We start from the raw sequence: 16,106 nt of genomic DNA on the forward strand, positions 1-16,106 counted from the left end.
CTTCTATCTCTAGGCTGTAGATATTGCGTATATATAGTAGGAATATAATAGGAGATATAGGCGAACCCTGTAGTATTCTAGTTTCTATTTCTACTTTTTTTTAAATACTTGTCTATTAAAGCGGAGCTATAGCTTTCTACTGCTAAGGAAGGAGGCTACTTATTGTGTAAACGCTATAGACAGTTATAGTTCCTTATAGATAGATAGAAGCTAATTTGCAGAAATATAGTTAAAAGCCCCTTTTACGTCTAGAAATAACGTAGTAGCTATCCTTTATCTAAGAATTACTAACGATAAAAAGATACGACACGAGGTCAAATTCCCTTAGTAAAATTCTAATTTTATAACACATTTCATGAGGTTTAGGCGAGATCTAAGAGGCTAAACCTGTCGGCGAGACTAAAGCGGGGGAATTAGATCTAGGAAGAACTAGACTCGGTCAGATACGAAGAGAAAGCGATGATATAGCGTAGAAATTTTTTAGGAACTACTAGCTGCTATCGAGCTACTAGTCCCCTGAGGGATGTGTCGACCGAGATTTGAGGCTATATATTGTCCTAATTGGCGCTGCCAATACGACCGTTTTTTTTTTTGGCAATCTACCTGCTACAACACCTACCTGAGTGGGCAAGGCGCTTGATTTTACCCCTGCCTCCCCCTGCCTCCTTCCTGTACGAGGCTTGCACCACTCTGCCAAGGTAGGTTGGTGGTACAGTTCACCCACCAGGTGGGTGAGCTCTGCCACCAATCTCCCTACCGTATAAGGTGTATATCTGTCGCCAGCTGTATGCAGTAGGTGGTTCGACAATCCTCATTTTCCTCAAAAAAACAGTCTATTAGTGGTCAACAAGAGATACCACTGGGAGCTCCGGGTATAGAAATTTCCTCTTGTCTCATATCAGTGCATACAACCGAAGCTGAACTCGAGTCGAGCGAGTGAAATGGCGGCATCAAACGAGAACAGGGCCATCACACTTCCGAAAGATGCAGATGAGGCCTTTGCCGCCCTTGAGAATCACGACCAAGGCCATCTCGGGGTTGATGAGGCTACTAATAGAAGATTGCTGAAAAAAATTGATATCCACTTGATGCCGGTTAGACAACCTTTCGTATCAGCTCCCTTGATTCATTGAAAGTATATACGGGAATTCTGATCCTAGTTCAGTTTCTCTGTCTCGTCTATGCGCTCAACTTCTTAGATAAAACAACTTTAGGCTATGCCGCTGTGATGGGGATCACTAAACCAGCTAGTAAAGGCGGAATTGAACTTTCTGGGAGCGAATATAGCTGGCTTGGAAGGTAAGATCAACTGATACTTCCAGGAATCGAAAATTGGCTAATTCCTAATCCAGCATCTTTTATTTCGGTTACGTATGCTAGCACTGTCCCGCAAGCGTTTCTAGTATTAATGTTCGCTAGCTTGTCTGGGAATATCCTACGAACAGACTACTTCAGTATCTACCTCTCGGGAAATACTCGGCACTCAACATTATTTTGTGGGGTATCACGCTCTCTTGCTTTGCTGTTGTTCAGAATTTCAGCCAGGCCATGGCTGTGAGGTTCTTTCTGGGGCTTTTCGAAGCAGCCGTCACCCCTGGGTTCGCCCTCTTTACCTCTCAGTGGTATACCAAAAAAGAGCAAGGGACACGCATCGGTATATGGTCCAGTTTCAATGGGGTTGCCGGTATATGTGGTGGGCTCTTGGCTTATGGCATTGCTCGTGGCTTTGAGGACAAGAAGGAAGGAATTGTGGCCTGGAAGGTCCTATTTCTTGTGACTGGACTCGTCACAGTAGTTATGGGGGTGATTTTTCTTTGGATTATTCCTGATAATCAGCTTAACGCACGGTGGCTTAGCAGAAAGGATAGGCTCCTCGCAATAGAGCGGATTCGGAGCAATCAGCAGGGAATTGGAAACAGGACTTTCAAGATATATCAACTAAAGGAAGCGCTCCTGGACCCCCTGACGTGGGCATTCGTCTTTTATGCCCTGATGGCGACAATACCCAATGGTGAGTCTATTCTTAAAAAGCGGTCAAACAGATGCTAAAAAACTCAAGGCATTACAACGAACTTCTTCTCGCTGTTGATAAAGTAAGCTTGAATGGGTCGCTCCTCCAATCCCCGGGCGCTGAATATTATTAGGTCTTTCGGATATACCCCTACCGAGAGTCTTCTCTACGGTACTCCCAATGGGGCTATCCAGATTTTGACTTTGGTTTCCAGTAGCTATCTCGGCGACCGATACGGCCAACGCATCCTTATAAGCTCCTACGGCGTGGTGCTTTCAATGATCGGCACGATCATCATGATTGCGGTACCCGACAGCCACCAAAGGGGTCGATTGGCGGGTGCCTACTTTACGGGATCGGCCAGTACAGGATTTGTTGCGATATTATCACTAATCGCGTCGAACGTTGCAGGTTATACAAAGAAAACAACGGTCGCTGCTCTTTTCCTAATTGCCTATTGCGTTGGAAACATCATTGGTAAGTGCGAAGAAATTGATTAGGTTCAACCGACTGAAGACTAGCTATCGACTTCATCATACGCGTCTCTCGGAGCGCGCTCCTTCACCGGCTAACTTGTATGTAGGGCCTCAAACCATACGCGGCAACAATTTTCTCCATGGCGAAATTATCATGCTAGTGTGTTGGAGTGCGTGTCTGGTCGACTTAATCGTAATCTGGTGGTATTGCAAAAATCAAAACAACCAGAAGGCCCAGCTCAAAGCCAGTCCTGACTACGAAAAGATGCATAACCAAGAGTAAGTAATCCACTACTTTGAATTCCACATGAGCCAGCTGACGGCCTGGCAGGTGGCTTGATCTTACCGACAAGGAGAATACAGAGTTTGTCTACACGTTGTAGCTCAATCTGTGAACAGCTGGTGGCTCTTCAGTGGTAACCGCACTGATACGCGGTGAGGTAATCGGTATTCAGTATCAATATGAGGGCGTATTGATATTGGTATTGAACCGCCAACTTATATTGACATTTTATTAAATACTGAATATTGAGCCAAGCCTCTGTGATATTAAGCGTTGGTTTATTGATCTATCTATGGGCTCCGTTGCTATAAAAGTTTTTGTGCCAAGAATACACTATACATGATTGGGAAATTACGTGAAAAGTACCATATCCTCCTCTAGTATGCCTGGCTTCCCCCTGAAAGCCAATTGCGTTTATAAGGAGTTAGTGATACTTAATATAGTATTACAGAATATCTCCGAACTTCCTCTTATGTCGGACGGACAAGTCACTGAGAAGAACTCTGTCTATTGAATGTGGCTCTAGAGCCTCTATAAATACATAAGAAAAAAAGGGTAGTAGACTAATTTGGTTACCGTGTCAGAGACCGAGTCGTTGACCGAGTCGTTGACCGAGTCGCTGACCGAGACAGTAGTAAGACATACGAGAACAGGGTGGTGAGTCATAAGGTGATACCTGAGAGTGACCTCAACGGTCGACATCTTATTACTTGGCTATAATAACTCACCCAACCCTATATAACTCTTCTCACCCCAGTCCAGTTGCCTTTTTATTACTTCCTTCATTATATATAAGACCCTCATCTCTAGGCTTTACTTGTAGATAAAGCTACTTAGTTATTAGGACTCTATTATAGAGTCTTAAAAGCGGCAAGGCTTAATAAGTTATCTAATTAGGGACTTTCCTTCCGGATCTTGCGTTATCTTAGTCTAACTTATAGTAGTTTATTAATAAGTTATATTAGGGCTCCATGAAATCGGCCTCTGCACCTCCACGCGGTAGAGCCCGGGAACCTAGCAGTACTATTAGCGTTCCATCAGGATCGTGCTGATTAGGGTTGTTTTGGATAATCCTTATCGCGATAAGTCTTGGCATACCCTAAATAAATTTTCAGCTGCCTTCTTCTTCTTCTTTATTATTATACAAATATGGCTTTAGAAGTGGAATTAGAAGCTCTTAACTCTATTAATACCTCAAATTTAAAAATACAAGAGGTCGCTTAGCTCTTTTAATATAGAAGTGTACTCGTCTACTAGGTAGTAATAAGCCCGTATAGAATAAAAATGCCCATCTTTTATTCTATTATAAACACTGCATAGAGTTATACGCTGTATAGTTAACTTCTAATTTCCGAAACCACTTAGCGTTAAAGCGTGGCATTACGGCTAAGCCTAAAACTAATTATATAAAAGAAGCAATACAGGATTAATTAAAAGATCCTTACCTTAAAGCGTTATCTTAAAATAAGATAGAAGAGCTAGATTTAGAAGTACTCTAAGCGGTCCTAAATAAGGAAGTTATCAATAAGGCCCTTATTATATTAATTATTGTACAAAACTTACTATTTTAAATAGTCGAGTGGCTGGAATTCTATGTCCTTCTATAGTTAATTAATCCTAAAGTAGACGGCCATATAACTATAGCCCATTTAATAGTTAGTAAAAAGGTTTATAACTTATAGCTATTACAAAAGGATATTATATAAAAGAGGCTGCAGTCTGCACTAATAAGTATTTATCTCTCTATTAATATCTAGACCTCTCTAAATAATTACCTTCTCCTCGCGATTTGCGGCCATTTTATTAATAGCTAGGAAAAGCTTATAAACGCTCTCCTTGGCCTCTATATAGTAGCCTCTTATAGTAAGGATAAGCAATAGAATACTCTCCTTTTAGTGCTTAAGGACTATAGGATTATATAAACGCTAGGTACTATTATATCCATTAACTATACTATAAATAATAAGCTCTGCCGTATAATAAGCAACTAGCTTCTTTAGGAAGAAGGAATTAAATAGAACCCTATTAACCAATAGATCCGCTATTAGGGTTATATTCTAAACCTTACCGTTTAGGCTTTCTTCTTTAAAAACTTAATAAGTTTTAATAATATTAAGTTGTACAAAGAAGATAAGGTAAAAGGAAAAGAGTTAGATCTAAAAGAGGAGGAGGAGGAGAGTAATACATTTTGGAAACTTAGCGCACTTAGAAAGCTTTATAATATTACTATATACACCTATAGCTTAGCTAGTCGTATAAGGGAGTTTAAAAGTCTTATAGGGAGAAGAATTCCGCTTAATAATTATATGAGATAAAATAGCTAGTATTTTATACTTAGCGTAGCAATTTAAAAAGAGTCTGCCCTTAATACGTATACTAAGCGTAACCTTAATACACTTAAAAAGGACTATCTTAGTCTAAAGAACTGGGAGGCGCTTCGTATAATAAAAAGTTTTCTTTAGATACCCTACTAAGCAATCCTAAAATGCCAGGGACATAAAGTAATGCTTAAGAATATACTCTTTATAATAGATATTATAATTAAGCACTTTAATAAATCTTAGGTTAGTTTATCTCTCCACTTTATTTTTTAATTTAGCTAATATTATATAATAAAAGGAGTATATATCTAATAAAGAGTTCTCTAAACGCATTAGAAATGCTTAGAATACCTTTAATAGGTATTACCATAAAATAGATAACTTGCCCCTTTACGCCGCTATACTTATTCTTTATCTAGCCCGTTATATAAGATATATTAAGTAGGTTTGGAAAAAGGAGTAGCATAAGCCTATACTTAATAGCGTTTAAGAGCTTTAGGAAAGATATTAGAATAGAAGTTCTATGCCTAGAAGTATATTATTATATAAAAAGCTAGCTTTAGCTTAAGACCTTAATGGGTTTAATGGGGTTGCTAAGGATCTTAATAGTATAATGTTTTAACTAAGAAGTTAGGACAAGTATAAGGACTTTATCTCTAAGACGCCGTATAAGATTTTAACGACTGCATTTTAGTAGTAGTCTTAGGAACAACAACAAAAGCGCTAGCCACGGCTCTCACTTATAGTAATTGAAATTCTCTTAATTCTAGCAATAAGTGATAAGCCAGAAAGAGTCTTTTTAGGTGGACGTTATAAGGTATTGTGGGAGAGAATACAGATAGATTCTGAAACTCTTAAGAAAATAGAGTGTTTAAAGAATTAGCATTAGAGAAGAACTGTAAGAGGGATAGGGGATTTTTCTTTAAGTATTTAACTACTATATAGTTAGGGGGAGAGGTATATAGGGACCTGTTTCTACTATAATATCCGCAATATCCGCAATATCCGCAATATCTACAATATCTGTAATATCTGCAATATCTGTAATATCTGCCAAATTCTGCCAAATTCTGCTAAATTCTGCTTAGTTGGGGTAAAAAAGCCCCGCATAGGGCACTTTTATCCTTATCGATTGTGATATTTTATGCATTTTCTATTAGGTAAGGATATTTTATGCTCGCTTATTTGCATTATCCAAAACAACCCTGGTGCTGATAGACTACTAGAGCAAACGCAGAGACGTGCGTATAGCTGCGCAGCGCCGGCGCTGCGACGTAGTGGTGGTACGAAGGATTTTCTTGCTGGGAGGGTAAGCCCCAGCGGAGGCTTACAAACACGATTACCACGTCTTTATGTACACGTCTAGTACACTCAAATTACGGCATCCACCTATGGCAGCGACTTTCTTCTTTTTATGCGGTATAACGATATACCGTACGGCACCTATATATAGCTAAACCGTATACACCTCGCCCTCTTATCTAAACCGCTCTCTACTCCCTCTATACCTTAATCTACCTAGTATATTTTAATATATAATATAGTGTAGGTACTTAGCTATAGGGGCTTAATGCACCCCTATAGCCAGTACTAGGTTAAGCGCGCTATTAGATATAGAAAGATAAGGAATAGAGGCTAGGAAGCGTTATTTAGCTATAAGTAGGAAGGCTATAGGTAGTGTAGATATATATATAGAGCAGTAAGAAGCTAGGGGTAGGTAAGTAATAATATTTAATAGCAATTTATAATATTATAGAAGTATAGATAAAGGGTAGATAGGGTAAAATAAGTAATTAGAATACTCCCTTATAAGAGTCTTAGAGTAACAACCTAATAGTATTTTTCCTCCTATTAATATAATACGGGCAAGCTACCTAGAGGGGTACACACTATATTACCTCTTACGTCGCCCTTTTTAGAGGTTTTTTATACCTAACCTATTGGTATCTATCTATATAGACTAAGCTTAAGACCATATTAGACATTAATTAAGAATAAATAAATATTAAGTTATATTAGGGGCTATTTGGTTGCAAATCGCCTCTATATTTATAATCTGTCAATCCGTGCGCCTTTTAGTGTTACCCGTTTTATAATTAGTAGCGGCTACTATTTAAATATATAATTAAGTCGACTATTTAGTTAAGGCTCTAGATAAGGTTTATATTTGACTTCGCATAATATATAATTAACATTAGTAAGCGATTCGAATAAGCCCCTCTCTGCCACCAGGCCTCTATCACGACTCCCTACTTTAATATAATAATAGAGCCTCCTCCTCGGCCAATACTCTCTCTACAATTAACGTTTCCTACATCTTTACCCACCTCTCGTACAAGCCGTAGTAGAGTTATAGTAACGCCCGCGATTACAAAGGTTAAGATAATAATATTATATAAGGCTTGCAAATGCGACAGCAGTATTACGGTTAAGGCGTATGCAGTCGCCATATTACGAGAAGTTGTTACTTTAGCGCGTATATAAGAGCTTAATATTAATATAGAATATAGAATAGGAGCTCAAAGCTATATATTAAAATAGTACTAAGAACCTTATTTTAACTGCTGCATATAATATAGCCTATAAATTTAACGCGCTTACTAATATAGAGGAGTTGTTACGGGATATCCCCGTAATACCTTATATACGTCCACCTATTTCTACTAACTTAGCAACTAAAGACCGACTACAAGACCATAATTTGCCGCAATCTATGGCAATCTAACGGCAATCTGCTGTATTCTGCTATATTCCGCTAAGTTCTATTAAATCCTACTAAGTTCTGCTAGGACTTAAATTCTATCTTACTTTGTGTATATATTAACTAAGTAACTAAGTTAACAATATATACCCTTTCTTCCCGTCTTATTACCTTCTTTCTTATATAACGTCTTAATCTTATTAATAATATCTACTTCGTTATATATTATTGTCGCTTATACTTACTCTGTAATACTATGTTGCGTTAACCCTATATATACTACCCTCCGAAATATAAAACGACCCTAAAACCCCCATAATAGCCGCCGGCTTTATATCCGTACTATAGGAATAATTAGTAGGTATTTATAAGCTATATTATTGCAGCCTCTACTATTAAACTTATAATAGGTATTAGAGGTATAAAAGGTATCTGACCTAGGTCTCTTTAAGGCGGCAAAGTTAGTAGTACTAGATACTATAAGGTATAGCGCTATATACTAGGCTAGTATTTACTAAGTAGTGGGCTTTAGTTAGCTATTAGTTATTATAAAGGTATAATAGTTAAGTACTAGATTAAGTATAAAATCTATCTAAATACACTAGGTTAATAGGGTATAAATTATATTTATTTAGAGAAGTATACTAGTAATAACCACGTAGTTAGTAAAGCCTTTAAACTAGACGCCTTTATCTGTAAATAACTTCCTATTTACTTTTACCTTCCTTATAACTAAAGTACTATTTTTAATTTATATCTTATTAGCAATCTTAATATAAGTAGTATAGACTTAAAGGTAGGCTAGGCTTATTAGATTAAAGGTATCCTTAAAAATATCTAGGTAATCCCTTTTTAGAATGCTAAAAAGGTAGAGTTTAAGTAACTTTATACTATAAAGAAGAAGCTTACTAAGGTTATTAGCTATAATAGCTATTATAGTAGTTTATAAGGCTAAAGTAGCTAAGATTAACTATAATTAAGCTATTTAAGCCTAGTAATATTTATACTAGCGAGCCTTCTCTACTGGGTAGGCTTTATGCTCTTCCTTATACTTCTAAATCTCCTTTTTATCTTACGCTTATTCCCTTTACTCTTTAGCAATTTTACACTTTTCTATAGTAGTAGCGCGTATATTAGCTTTAGACGGCATTATTGAATTAATAAAAGAGGGTGTAACGGTTATAGATACTAGTGTAGTTAAGGTAAGTCATCTAGATAGGTTTACTTATTAGGATTATATATATAAATATTCTAATTAGTTATAAGCGGTAATAGCGTTATAAAATAATTTTTAAACCAATAAATATTAAATATTAATAAGTTTAACGATATTAAAAAGCGAATTAGCCACGTAGTGACTGCGTTCGATATTCGCGAATATTGCGGGTCTTAGCATTATACGTTGCTGGGATGGACACTGCCAAGCAATATATAGACGCTAGTATATATATTACAAGGGGGTAACCTAAGCGGGTCACTCGCCCTCCCTGCAAGCGCTTCTTACTAGTGCTTATATTGCCACATTGCTATATTAAAACAGTTCTTATTTAGTATTTTGTAGGGCCCCTATCTGCAGCAATTACAGCAAGGTAGCGCTCCCTTATAATGCCAGTATACTTCTTAAAGTCTTTAGGTTTAAGCTTCTCCTATTCCTCCTCTACGTACTTTCTAACCTTCTCTTTTATTATAGGAAATCTAGATTATATTCTCCCCTTTAACAGCCTCTAAATATTCTTAATCAGGTTTAAATTTAGAGAATTTGCCGGCTATTCTATTATAACTATGCCATTCTACTCTTAGGCTAAGTGGGTTACTTTTACTAAGTAAATTAAGGCATTATCCTTTACAAAAATAGGCTGGTGTTATAGTATTTGCCATAACTTCTATGCAAAAGCCTTAATATTAGGGTATATATATATACGATATATGTCGCTATTTATTGTCTTTATTTTATACCTAAGCTTAATTAGCCGGTTCTTTTTAAAAATAACTAAAGGCCCCTTATTCCTATAAGAGATGCTACTATAAATTATCTAGCTTAAGTAGCCTCTAATTTAGGGACATAATAATTAATATTATACTTCTCTTTAGCGTATTTAGTAATAAAGGTTTAGCCTCTACCGATTTAAATAGACGCCTTATTAATTTATATTACTGCTGCCTATATCTTAGAAGTCCATTTAAGGTAAAAATAGGCCTATTTTAGCCTAGCCTCTTGTTGTTCGGGTGTAATAAAGGGCTTCTCTGTTGCAATACGGCGAAAATATCCCTCTTTTTTAAAGGCTTTATATAGAGATCGCCTACAGGCAGAGACATCCTCTAAAAATGCAATCTCTTTAAATAGCTTTTGTCGGCGGAAGCTATTAAGCTTAGCACGCGTAATAAGGTGCTTTCTTATTAGAGTATTAATATTTAGCTTTCTTTCTCTCCGCTTTTAAGGGGTCTAGGTATTCTTTTATAGAGAGGATATAATTATATATTTAGAGACATTAAGAGAGCTGCCAATCCTCCTACAAGCCCAGCTAGCGTAGCGGTTTAAGGAGTAGGCAATATTACGCTTATAGTATAAGAGTCGGGTACCTGGATCTCGAAGAATGGGGTACTAAATAGGGGGTAGATAGTGGCCACGGTTCCGGCCTATAAGATTTGGCATTTCTAGAAGGTGTGTTTGGGGGGTGTATACCTCTTTATCATAGCATTAATTACTTTATATTACCTACAGGTAGTGCCCCAGCAGCTTCTTCTGCTGATAAATTACTCAAGAGCTATACTGTATGTGGCTAAAACCGCGCCAACGCTAGCAGGGAGGGCGAGTGACCCGCGTTGCTCGCGTACCTCGCGTACCTCACGTTCCTCGTCATGTGACTCGCCTACCACCTACAAGGGGGTAATATGAATGGGTCAGACGCCCCCCCTGCTAGTACAGCAAACAAAATAACCTGGCCCCGCTATGTCACTTTGGACTCGCTTATTTCTTGACCTATACTAGCAGGGGGGGCGTCTGACGCATTGATGTTACCCCCTTGTATTACATCGTGGCCCGTGCTACCCCCAGTAGCTCGTCCAGTTCGTCTCTTAGTAACTGACATTCCTAATATTAGGTCCGTAACACATCGGGTATCGGAATAACGAGGATTGACTATATACTGGTAATAAAAAGTCCCGGCGATCCCTACGAATAAATATTTGGCCAAAATATTCATTCATTTATTACCGGGACCCCTGCTGGTACGTATATGAATGAAGAGTTTCCATCGTCGCGGCCGAGAACCTTGTAAGTAGGCAACAATACTGCAGGAAAAAAATTCCGAGGCATGTAAGCTACACTTTAAAATGGAGACACGAAGTGGGTGGATGAAAAATGGATGAGAAAGTTAGGGTGGCGGGGGAATTAATTCATTGCCCATCACAGCTTCACCCTGCACCTGTAGCCACCACAAAAACATACTATAGGATAAGCTGTGAGCCTCATTCTTCATCCCGCTGCAGATCCCTGTAGGGTCGCATCCACGTAATACCACGGAGTACGGGCTCATCTTTAGGCCCTGTGAAACGTATCAAAATCTCTATTTAGTTGAAGGAAGAACACCAAAATGTCGACGAAAAGGCTCTATCTTTCTTCATCAACATGCCTGAAACAAACTCCTCCGCTCCGGATTCGCCTACATCCAATGGCAAGGATAAAAGTAAACTCACTTTTCTCCGCCCTCTTTCCAGTTGCTGATATGTAGTAGACCAAGAGACTCCATCCGCGTGGTACATTGACCGTCTCACACAGTTTGCTATGCGATCCAGCCGTTTTTTCCTTCACCCAGGCGAGCATTACCAACCCTTCGTGCGGTTCCTCAGTGGCCAGCAGCCTTCATATCCTTCAAGGAGTTTGGAAACGACGTCGGAGGACTTCCGGTTCGTCTACGTCTATAAATTTTCAAGGTCAGAGCCAATGCATGTGTCGTCATATGATGCCATAAATGGTTGCCATTGGTTCCACGAAGACTATAAAACCGATGGTGGAACTAATCGCTTGATCTTCATGCGCGGGTTTCCATCACCTGGATGGATTGGTGTCCTTGGCTCTACCTGCTCCATCAATCCCGAGTATTTTCGTCAGCACCTAGATTTTCTGCAGACTAAGAAGTTTTATGATCTTCCAAGCCTACCATCACATTCGAGCTGCATAATCAGACTGAAGGTGACTTCAATATGCTCTCGGAATGTACCAATTAGCATTGATACTCTGTCACAAATCCGCGAAACCGAGACAAACCTTACTCGTAAATACCAACGTCTTCTGGGTCAAACTGGTTTAGTTGGCGGATCGATCATAAGGCGTCTATCTGTGCACAATGAAAGTCTATTCACTCTCGATCAGACCATCTCGTGTTGGCTTAAACGCGATGAAAAAGGGTACACAGGTATCACTCGGTCAATTCTAACAACATGGATTGGTAGCTGACATGGCACAAGCTGTCATATGGCTCGATGCAGGACGTCTCTTATCCCAAAAAGACATCACGCTTTGGTTTCCGACAGCAGTTCCTAATGGACATACACCAGATCAATGCTTTCCAGTACTCTATAATCCATTGGATTCCGCCCCACGAAATCCCACGATCCGTTTTGTGAATTCCCGTACGCTTTCACCTTCACATTCAGTACGCCCTGGTGGGGTCGGACAGTATCTGTCACAGAATACCACGTTGCTCGCTGAACAGTACGGCAAGACCCTGGACCTAGATCGAATGACGGAAAATCCCTTGCATGCGTTGAGTGAACTTTTTGGATTTGCCGCGCACTCCGAATGGCAATTTTTAAATATGATGAGTAGTCTGATTAACGACGACCTACGCTCATTTGAACAGCATATGGAATTCTCCTTGTCGAACCTAAAGTACTCGAAGGCACTGTTGGACGAACACATAGATCATATCGCTGCTACGATTGCGTCGACAAAGCCACACTTGGTAAACGAGCAATCTAACAGCACTGCAATTTCGGATGGATTACAACATCAACTCACGAATTATGAAGAGCTTTCGAAAAAGGCTCAGAGCCTTTCCGCTCTGTGTACTGAAGGTACTACGATTATTGCAAACCATGCCATGCTCATTGAGTCAAAAAAGGCCACAGTACAAGCCGAGGGTGTCACACGGTTAACTCTTTTGGCCTATTATTTTTTACCGCTAAATCTTATTACATCTTTTTTTGGCATGAATTTCAAAGAAAATGGAACTGGCAAAATAGGTCTCTGGTTAACGTTCGTTGTGCTAGTACCGATCTTTGTTCTCTCCTGTGTTCTTGCGTATCCACTATTGCCCCCTTTCAATCGGTGTTCCGTGCTCGGACGACGAAGAGAGAGAAGCGAAGTGATGGAATGATCTTCCTTGCACTCAAATCCGCAATTTATTTAACTATCTTTTCTCCAAAATCCTAAACACTGCAATTGCAAAAGCATCGAGGCCAGTGCAGATGGTTGGCTCGACTGCAGGAGCAAAGAATGGTGAATGGTTTCCTAGCATTTTTCGTGGGGAATCCACTGCATCACACCCAATCCACCAGTAAGCATAAGGGATTTTTGACATAGCTAGATTGACAAAATCTTCTGATGCTGAGCCGTGTTCCGTGGTGATCAATTTCTCTTTGAAAAAGGGCTCAAAAGCACTCCGCAAAATCTCAACCAACCGGCCGTCGATGATCGTTGGAGGAGTACTAATAAAAGTATTAATTTCGGGTATCATTAGCGTCGCTAACACTTCGCACCCAGCATTGACTACTCTCTCCACGGCCTTGAGCATCTTGTCTTTGACTTCCGGGAGATATGCTCGTACATTTATCTTTGTTTCCGCATGGTCCGGAATCACGTTGCCTATACCGCGGCCAGCGTGAAGACTCCCACAAGTGATTAGGCCAAACTGTTTTGGACCGACCTCACGGCTCACAATCGTTTGCAACCTCACCACAATGTGGCTTGCCAAAACAATAGGATCCTGTCAGATGCCAAATAGGGCTTAGTTCAGGGGCACAACAGGGGGGTCTCTCCCCCCTACATAAGTAGCTAGATTCTCTTCAATCCGATCCTCACACGAGTTCTGACAGATCCACACAGTCCTGCGGTGTAGAAGAATGCCCACCGATGCCCGGTATTCTTACTGATAGAAAGTCTGCGGTTGTCAAAACAGGCCCTGAAGCAAGCGCGACCGCGCCGGCCTTCATTCCTCCAACTAGTGTTGGCCAAGGATAATATCTGTTTCGGAATCCCGTACTTGTCATAGAGACCGTCATCTATCATTGCTTGTGCCCCATCACTTGCTTCTTCCCTTAGTTGGGAAAGACAAATTAGTCCATCCGACCAGACACTTCGACCAGAACTGAGGCTTGAACAAGCTAGGAGCATTGCGACCTGCATATCATGACCACAAGCATGCATTACCAGCTGCAAATTGCTATCCTTGCCTTTCATGGTCTTTTGACTGGCATATGGAAGCCCAGTCTGCTCCCGAACGGGCAATGCGTTCATGTCCGCTCGAAGAAGCACAGTTTTCCCTGGACCGTTCCGGACTCCGGCCACTCCATGGTCACCAATTCCGGATACACCTTATATTTGAGCTGAGAAAGTTGTTTAGCCACTATTGAAGCTGTTCTCTGCTCTTGCTATGAGAGCTCGGGACCCTGATGTAATCGACGGTAAAGCTCCTTGTATTGCTTGGGGGGGTGGACAATAACGGTTCAAAATATCGTTGAAATCGGGGGTGGCTGCTTTCATCTTGCGCGGGTCTTGGGNGGGGGTTGAATGAAAGACTGAACGTTCACTCTTTCATGTGCTAGGAACGTAAGATAGGCTTGGATAGAAGTAACATGGTGCAAAATTATTATTTTTTGACTCTTTCATTAACGTTCGATACGGATCCTATCTATCCTCACGCATACTACTCCACACACAGGGGAAAATTAGCATTATATAGGAAGAAACCCCTGGCTTATTAGAGGAAAAATCCTATAAGCCGCCTTAGTAGGGTAAAAAACCCCCAGTTTAACTACGTAGCTGGCGGTCCCTAGAGCCGCTCGGCAGCTACGTCTAGACTCCCACGGATTTTAGATATCCTTTAGTACCACTACATCCTTCTTCCAGCCCACCTAGCTGGGGTTTACTACGTCCCAGCTAGGCCTCGCTGTTAACTAATTAATTGCTATATACTAGTAGTTCCCTATATCTTAACCGTCCCCTATACACACTATCTCTTATAGACTATTATTTACTATATACGCCCTAACTTCCCTCCCCCCAAGAGCTTAAAACCGTATAGTTATTATCTAGGCTACCAGGCAGGGTTATACGGTATAATTAACAGTAAGTAACCTATTATACTCCGCGGGTGATCGCCCTCAGGGTTAGAAAGGGGCATATTTATTCGTTCGTTCGTTCATTCGCTCGTCGAGTAGTAGTTTTTGAGGTCTCACCACCCCATGTGAAAATTTCTTACTACCCACAACATCTCGACAGCCACCAGCTCCCACCCGCACGCTGTGCGACGTCTCTACGTAAGCTCTGCTGAATCCGAAGACCAGCAGGTTCGTAGGCCAAGTCACCTCGTACGGGTGCAGAGTCCGATTTCGACGGCCCCGGTACACAAATTAAATTGTTAGATTTCAGAATTTGCCGGAAATGGAAATGCATGAAACTCTTCGGAGGAACGTGGGGTCAGGAGGACAATGTTGTGATAAAAAGAAGGCAAACGTCTCCACCTACCTTTTCCGTATTCGGTGGATTTATCGGGCCAGTCACGCCACTTATCTCGACATCCCGATGGGATGTCCTGTATAATTGAGTAAAATCCATGCAACCGCATTGAGTTGCACAGCGAAATCAAAGCATTGGTTCAGTATATAACTGCAGGATCCCTCAAGCAAACGGAAAATCGCATTGGGCATCAGACCAAATCACCATCGAAACAATTTCGCATAACGTATCATATTCTTTAAGATTCTCCTGTGCACTTCTCAGAAGACGTCGTTAATAGTCTAAAGTATCAAAACCGAAACCTTCATCATGCCCTCAGTTGCAGAAGTCGAAGGCTGCGGACAGAAGCTTCAGCCTTGGAAGGCTGTGCTGGCCCAAACTTATCCAGGAATTACCTTTGCGGCCACTTCGAACCCAATACAGACTGGCAGTAGCGAAATGAGCCTCTTTGAGGGAATGGACTTAAAGATTTGAGTTACTTGAAATCCAAAGGTAGGACAGTTCCCACAAATATTAGAGAGGACCAGCTAACTCAGTATCACAAGTACCACAAAGTGGGACTAGGGCGACCGACCG

General features: G+C 40.4%; 3 protein-coding genes across 3 annotated transcripts; 2 read left to right on the forward strand and 1 right to left on the reverse strand.

Annotated features, from left to right (window-relative positions):
* Positions 1 to 772: 772 nt before the first annotated feature.
* K441DRAFT_615294 (putative MFS allantoate transporter) lies at positions 773 to 3,118 on the forward strand. Its single transcript, XM_067645711.1, has 8 exons — positions 773 to 1,094; positions 1,166 to 1,299; positions 1,353 to 1,371; positions 1,420 to 2,011; positions 2,060 to 2,093; positions 2,145 to 2,488; positions 2,595 to 2,766; positions 2,819 to 3,118. Exons 1-8 carry the CDS (start codon positions 942 to 944, stop codon positions 2,868 to 2,870), a joined length of 1,500 nt encoding a protein of 499 aa, XP_067501509.1. The 5' UTR covers positions 773 to 941; the 3' UTR covers positions 2,871 to 3,118.
* An 8,431-nt stretch (positions 3,119 to 11,549) lies between these two features.
* On the forward strand, positions 11,550 to 13,098 carry K441DRAFT_454245 (uncharacterized protein; the record flags this gene model as incomplete). Its single annotated transcript, XM_067641723.1, has 2 exons — positions 11,550 to 12,207; positions 12,260 to 13,098. Coding segments are annotated over 2 exons (1,497 nt in total), but the record flags the coding sequence as incomplete, so codon positions are not given.
* A 105-nt stretch (positions 13,099 to 13,203) lies between these two features.
* Positions 13,204 to 14,747, reverse strand: K441DRAFT_688589 (bacterial exopeptidase dimerization domain-containing protein; the record flags this gene model as incomplete). Its single annotated transcript, XM_067652209.1, has 5 exons — positions 13,204 to 13,779; positions 13,877 to 14,007; positions 14,069 to 14,386; positions 14,461 to 14,494; positions 14,730 to 14,747. The coding sequence occupies 5 exons, from the start codon at positions 14,745 to 14,747 to the stop codon at positions 13,204 to 13,206; spliced, it is 1,077 nt and encodes a 358-aa protein (XP_067501511.1).
* Positions 14,748 to 16,106: the final 1,359 nt, after the last annotated feature.

Source organism: Cenococcum geophilum, assembly GCF_001692895.1.
Source record: "Cenococcum geophilum 1.58 unplaced genomic scaffold K441scaffold_34, whole genome shotgun sequence".
Classification (NCBI taxonomy): domain Eukaryota; kingdom Fungi; phylum Ascomycota; class Dothideomycetes; order Gloniales; family Gloniaceae; genus Cenococcum; species Cenococcum geophilum.